At 33.0% G+C, this 6,884-nt stretch overlaps 1 protein-coding gene across 1 annotated transcript in view; it reads left to right on the plus strand.

Moving 5' to 3' along the window:
• The window catches only part of LOC119830916 (putative inorganic phosphate cotransporter), an 11,327-nt gene continuing 4,443 nt past the window's right edge, over positions 1-6,884 (plus strand). Inside the window, 8 exon segments of the mRNA XM_038354105.1 lie at positions 1-37; positions 638-759; positions 1,893-2,072; positions 3,850-3,905; positions 3,986-4,292; positions 4,908-5,057; positions 5,528-5,660; positions 6,233-6,357. Coding sequence (XP_038210033.1) covers positions 1-37; positions 638-759; positions 1,893-2,072; positions 3,850-3,905; positions 3,986-4,292; positions 4,908-5,057; positions 5,528-5,660; positions 6,233-6,357 — 1,110 coding nt within the window.

Genomic DNA, 6,884 nt, shown 5'->3' on the forward strand with positions numbered 1-6,884 from the left:
ATGGGGGTGATGGAAAAAGTGGAGAATGTACGACCGCGTAAGTAGCCACCTGTGTTTTGAAATAAACCTAATTTTAGTGCTTTAAAACATTAAAAATTTTTATTAAAAGACATCTGATTGAAAATCAGTTACATAAAAGAGCAGCTATTGAAATACAAGTAGTAGGTACATAGGCTCTATTGAAGTTAGGATTAGATACAGGAGTTTAGAAAAGGAGTTTAAGTAAGATAATAAATAATACTATAATACTATACGAGGCACAATAATAATAGAAAGCATATCGAGCTAAAAGTGACAACTAGAATGTGTGAAACTGGAAAAATTTATATGGATCTACTAGCTTTCAGCTGGATCTTCGCCCGCTTCGCTCGCTTCCCGCTTTCAGACAAACGAAAAGATCAGTCCATGGAAACTATCCTATGTCGTTTCTCTGGTTTCAAACTGCATTCGTGCTAAATTTCATCTGAATCGGTGCCCTGGTTTAAGGGCAAAGAAGAGACAAGCTGAGAAAGTTACTTTCGCATTTAAAATATTAGTAAATAATATACAGGATGTTTTTTTATGATTGAGACGTAGTTATAGATTAAATATAAGAATTTTTAGGTACTTACTTAAATGAATATTTTCTTCATTACAGCGGGTTTCGGTGCGCGTCACGTACAAACATTTTTTCTATTCTTAGCCATGGTTCTGGCGTACAGTATGAGGGTTAATATGAGTATAGCCATTGTGGATATGACAGATTCAGATAATGATGTGGTAAGTGGAATAACCTAAAATATATATCACCGTATTATGTTATTACATGAAATAACACTTATATTTGTAATTTTTCGAGAAATCATGATCCGTAATATACTGTTTACTATATTTTACTCATTATTTTCGTTAGATTAAAATGTATCGATATGAAACTTAAATTGTGAAATGGGATTCATTACCCAACCGATAATTAAATGGTTGAGGTTAGGTTCTGTATTTTCTCAAAATATACTAATCAATTGGTTGGTCTTCGTTGACTCGTAACCTGTACCTGACGGACGTTAGAGAAAAGAAAACTCTGGGCAAAATACATAACTGCGACATATTAGAATTATAGTCTAACAAAATGCGTTAAATGCGTTAAATTTATAATACGGTTTTTCTTAATAAATATGTAACTGTATCTTGTGATAATTATACATCCAACTCAAATTTAAACATTTATTTATCCAATTAGACTTCTAGACGCACTATTGAATCGTCATTACACAGTTTTAACATTAACACACTTTTCAAACGTGGTACATAAAGCTGATATTAAGTACAGATGACTTATATCGCTCTTCGTAACAATAAATGTTAGAAATAAAATAATGAAACATACTTTGAAAGACGGTTCTGAGGCGTAACTATATTATGAACCTTTCAAGGAATTCTGTTTCATCTGAAGGAGACAGACAATGAGATTTAGTAATTAGTGAAGATTTCTAAGATTCCCTCAATCGTTATTAAATAAATTGTAAATGTTATTTAAATTTGTCAACAGTTTAAAAAAAACATAGCGCCTCCAAATTGTGAGATCTAGGACATGTTTAAACAGGATCACATGGAGGTATAAGCTTTCAAATAAATAATACTCATTAAAATCGGTTCAACCAGTAAAAGCTATGATTCAACAAACACAATTAATACAGTCGAATTTAAAATATTGTCCATTTTTTTTAAGTCGGTTATAAATAATTCTTGACATCCTATTTTACACATTGTGTTCCATAAATTTTTTTTAATTAAAAAAATCAACGTGTCAAGATTTTCCAACTAACGCCATTTATTGTTATTATATTACATAGTAAATAGCATTTTGTGACATTTTTAAATTACAAAAACTAATTAACTTAATTTTGTTTTAGTATTTTGATTGGAGCTACAGCACGCAATCTATTATTCTCTCATCCTTCTATTGTGGCTATGTGATATTTCAAATTCCTAGCGGCGTTTTGGCGGGAAAAATTGGCGGGAAAATTTTAATAATCGTTGTTGTGTCCACTAATGCTATATTGTCTTTGATGCTACCAGCAGCTGGAAAAATAGTAAGTTTTAAGTATAACTTTTATAAATAATAAAAAAGAGATCCTCAGACTTTTTTGAAATTACTATAAACGTATAATTTGATGCTGTTGATTGATTTGGAAAAATATGAATATTTTTAACGTGTTTGGTTTTGCTTTGAATATTAATTATTTGCTTAATTACAATGAACATTTTTCACTGCGCAATGGCCTATAGGAGATCGATATAGCTTAGGCTTTTATATTTTTATGTGAGAATTGGCAAAGGTGATGGTGAGTCGCCTGATAGCAAGCGAGATGCAGCATGCATAAATGGGACCACACGGAAGGCACGGAAGGCACAAATAAAAAAAGCTACAAAAAATTCAGTTGAGAACTCCTTCTCTCCTCCTTTTCTTAAATCCTTTTTTCCTGCTCTTATACTACGAAAACAATAACACGTAGGAACCAAGTTCCTTATAATAATATGTGAGTACCACATGCGCTAATTGCCTGGAAAGCAATGTTTCCTAATGTGAAATTCTGGAGTCATTGTTAATATCGGCTTCTAAAATAACTATTAACCTAAACTTAATTTTACGATGCAGTAGCTTGTGTATGGAGCTCTATAGACATTGAGTCACTGAATAGAATTACAGATGATAACAATTATTGAGGCTAATCTTTATGCTTTGAAACGTTTTTCCAATAGAACTCTCATAGTATTAAAGAATAGTAGTGCTAAATTTAAAACCCATATTAAGAGAGTATAAGTTCAGAATTCCTAGTATAGTGTTAATGAATATATGGAAGCTTAAAACCACAGGACAGTACTTTGTTATAATTATTATGTAATATTTATATAATATGTATGTAATGTACAATTGACATGATCTAAAAATAGTAACTACAGAGTTTCTTGCCGGCTCTTCTTAGCAGAAACTGCTTTCCGAACCGGTGCTAAAACTTTGTTAGGGCGATGTAAAAGTGCTTCTATAAGAAATCTAATTAATTAATGAGAACTCATTTTAAGTTTGTCTTTTATTCCTTAAAGCAAGCGGGCTATCACGTAATTAGCAATTGTTCGAACACTTCAACTGTTAATATAGAGGAAATAGCTAACTTTCAAGGCACAAATTGAGTCGAATGAGATGGTGCAGCTTGCATATAAACACTTTTATAGCTTGGCTATATAATTTCAGTGGTTGTACTTAACTATGCATAATGCATTTAATTAAAACTTGTGCAGTCTCTTATTAATAAATAAATTTTGGATTAAACTTTATGTTACTAGCCATACACACTGTTTAACAGTATCAAAAAATTACCATCGTGAAAGGAAAGCTTTGTTTTTATTTATTGTAGCAACGATGTACTATAGATTCTCGTAGCAATTAATTAAATTCTTATTACGCTCTCTAGGCCACAATTAACTTAATATTCTAATCATGCGTCGTAAAATACACTTGTTTTTAAGTGTAGATTATATAATATGATACGAAGGCACATCTTTTTACAATATGAGTCTCCATTTATCGAAAGAAACGCAATAGTATTCGGTATTCTATGAACTTACGTTTTTTTTCTGTATTGCTGCTCGAAAATGTGAAGTAATATTTATAAACAGTCGGCCATTATATTATTATTTATAAACATTTTAATAAAAGGCTGGCTATCCTATAAAACGAAGCAGGTTTTAAATTCAATTTTTTTCGTATTTGCTACACTGTAACCCACGTTAGATTATACCAAACCGATTCAACCGATTGGCGTGATTTTTCTGTTTACAATTGTTTTCTGAATCTGGGGACTACCCCAGGGGATGCAGATACTAATCTGCATCCCCAGGATCGTTAGTGAGGATTTTGTAGAAATGTTTATTGAACACAGTAACGCTATCTGATCTTTGATCGCAGATATTAACCACTAAACAATTAGTAGTTTGGTGATCTTAGTATCACCCTTCATATTATCTTCTTAAAAATTCCGTATCGCTAATGTGAATTGTCAAATTGTTATAAGAATTGGTTTATTCTCTCCGCAGGTAATACGTTAGGCATTTTCATGCAAAACATTGTATCGGGATTGCTGGCTACAGCATTTGGCTGGCAGTCAATTTTCTACGTGAATGGCGCTCTGGGTATCATCTGGACAATTGGCTACGTTATACTGGGAGCAGCGACTCCGGAACAATCTAGGTTCATTAAGCAAGATGAACTGAAGTACATTCAGACGTCTTTAGGGAGAACGGAAAAACAGAAGGTAATAGAAATTTGGTCGTCTTCGAAAATATGGGAAAATTTTGGTTGCAAATTTCAAAATTTACAGATTTTTGTCATGTTAAAATAACAAGTTAAAACCATTATCATTATTGATAAAATATAGGATATCTATAACTGTATTTGTATTGGATGATAAATTCGATTTTCATAAGTTTCAAAATTGCACAACATATAATACATATTGTATTGATTGTTATCGTTAAACTCAAACAATTTATCGGACTGAACATTGGACTTGGAATATATGAATGGTACCATACTTATATTGACTAGGTCAGACAATCGACAACCACCTCACCCAACCCGACGGCCACTTCGTTGGCTGTTTGTTTTTTTTAAAACTGTATTGATAACAGTAAAGACAAGCACATCTAAAATTGTAGAAACGGTATTTATTACCATTTCCACAAGCCCCTTTCGTTTTCAAGTCGTCAATCCTTTCCCTATTCCTTTCCCCTTAAGAGCGGGCAGTGCACTCGCAGAGGCACGCTGCTCTTTTCCCAGACGGTGGTGGTGAGGTGGAGACGCTTACCATCAGGCTAACTACAGTTCAGTTGCTCGCTATGACATAAAAAAATAATATCTACGGTTTCAGAGTCATCGAACACCCTGGAAGAAAATCGTCACATGCCTGCCATTCTGGGCATCCGTGGTTGCTCACTGTGGACAAAATTGGGGATTCATAGCGCTTATGTCAGAGATGCCCACGTATTTGGCTAATGTGTTGGGCGTGAAACTGAGTAAAGTTAGTGTTTTCATAGAAAAGGTGGAAATAAATTATTACGAAAAATTAACCGACTTTTTTGGTAGTCACCAGGAATCGAACCCAAGAACTTTCGTTTCTACCTTCATTCATAAACCATTCTGCCAAGGAGACGGTCAATTAAAAATGATTTCGAAGTATGAGGAAAATATTTACATTTATAATAAGTTATGCTTATAGACTACAAGCATACAAAGTATAAGTGAATTATATTAAGATTTAATAATTTCTCGAGAAGGAATCCAATAAACGCTCTTGAAGCTGTTTTATACGAATTCTAATGAAAATTGAGAGCTCGCACATATTAAAAAGATAATATCGGTATATTTGACGTGTATTTTATTAACTATCATCTCTCTCATTTGAATAACATATACATTGTAATGTATATATGATTAAGTTATGTAGTTACGTTATCAAATTGTGTTGAATATATGTATTATTTTTAACAGAACGGAATGCTATCAGCTCTCCCCTATTTATCAATGTATGTGCTGAGTATCCCCATGGGCATGATGACTGACTTAATTATCAAGCGAGGCTGGCTTAGCGTCAGCAACACAAGAAAACTATTTAATACTATAGGTAAATATATAAAATAGTACTATCCTACTACCTACTATCCTACTATCCTACTAATATTATAAATGCGAAAGTTTGTATGGATGTGTGTGTGTTTATTGCTCTTTGACGCAAAAACTACTGAACCGATTGCAATGATTTTTGGTACGTACACAGCTGGACAACTGGAATAATATATAGGCAACGTTTTATCCCGTCATTCCTACCGGATACGGACTTACGCGGTTGAAACCAGTGGGCGCAGCTAGTAATGTATATAAATAAAGACAGCTCATAATTCTAAAGAATTTATTAAAACTAAGCAGCAATAGGTCTGTGGTTAAAGAGTTTAATCAAGGGGTTTAAGAACATGCAAGAATTAACAGAAATTTGCATTAAAAAACGAACTGACAACGGTGGTTTATAAATACCACAGGGTGTTGTACGGGTTAATTTTTTATGATAATAAAAAACGCCTAGCAGAAGTAAAAGCAAATTAACTTTTTATTGTTTTTGCTTTTATATAATAATAGGCAAGAAATTTTCAAAAAACTAGGTAAATTAGTTTACAATGAATCATATACATATTATTACAGGATTATGGGGTCCTGCGATAGCTCTTATTGGCTTGTCCTATATGCCAGAGGGGAATATGTTGCTAGCTATTATAATGCTAACCATAACAGTTGGTATTAACGCAGGGCAATATACTGGATATATGGTAAGATATGACCCATATAAATTTTACATACATGAAATAGATATACGAACTTATTTAAACTAACCACACTACTAACCCCGGCTCCATTCGGATAGTCTTTCTTAAATTTCTATATGCTACTGTTAATATAAGCGGAGGTATATTCACCAAATTAAAAATCATTTAAATCCGTTCAGCCAATCCTGAGCTATAAATGATGGAACTAACATGTCTAATACTAAAAAAGTAGAAAATCCGCTTTTACACGAGCGCAGACGGGGCTAGTTACTAAGCTAGTAAATGTACCTATAACTGTCATCTTAATATATATAAATCTCGTGTCACAATGTTTGTCCTCAATGGACTCCTAAACCACTTAACCGATTATAATAAAATTCGCACACCATGTGCAGTTCGATCCAACTTGAGAGATAGACTAGTTTAAATAATTAATTACGATAAATAACAACCCGGGCGGAGCCGGGGCGTGCAGCTAGTAATAAGAATATAGCAATGGTAACATGGTACACTTATAATGTTCTATTTAA

Source organism: Zerene cesonia, chromosome 12, assembly GCF_012273895.1.
Source record: "Zerene cesonia ecotype Mississippi chromosome 12, Zerene_cesonia_1.1, whole genome shotgun sequence".
NCBI classification, from domain to species: Eukaryota; Metazoa; Arthropoda; class Insecta; order Lepidoptera; family Pieridae; genus Zerene; species Zerene cesonia.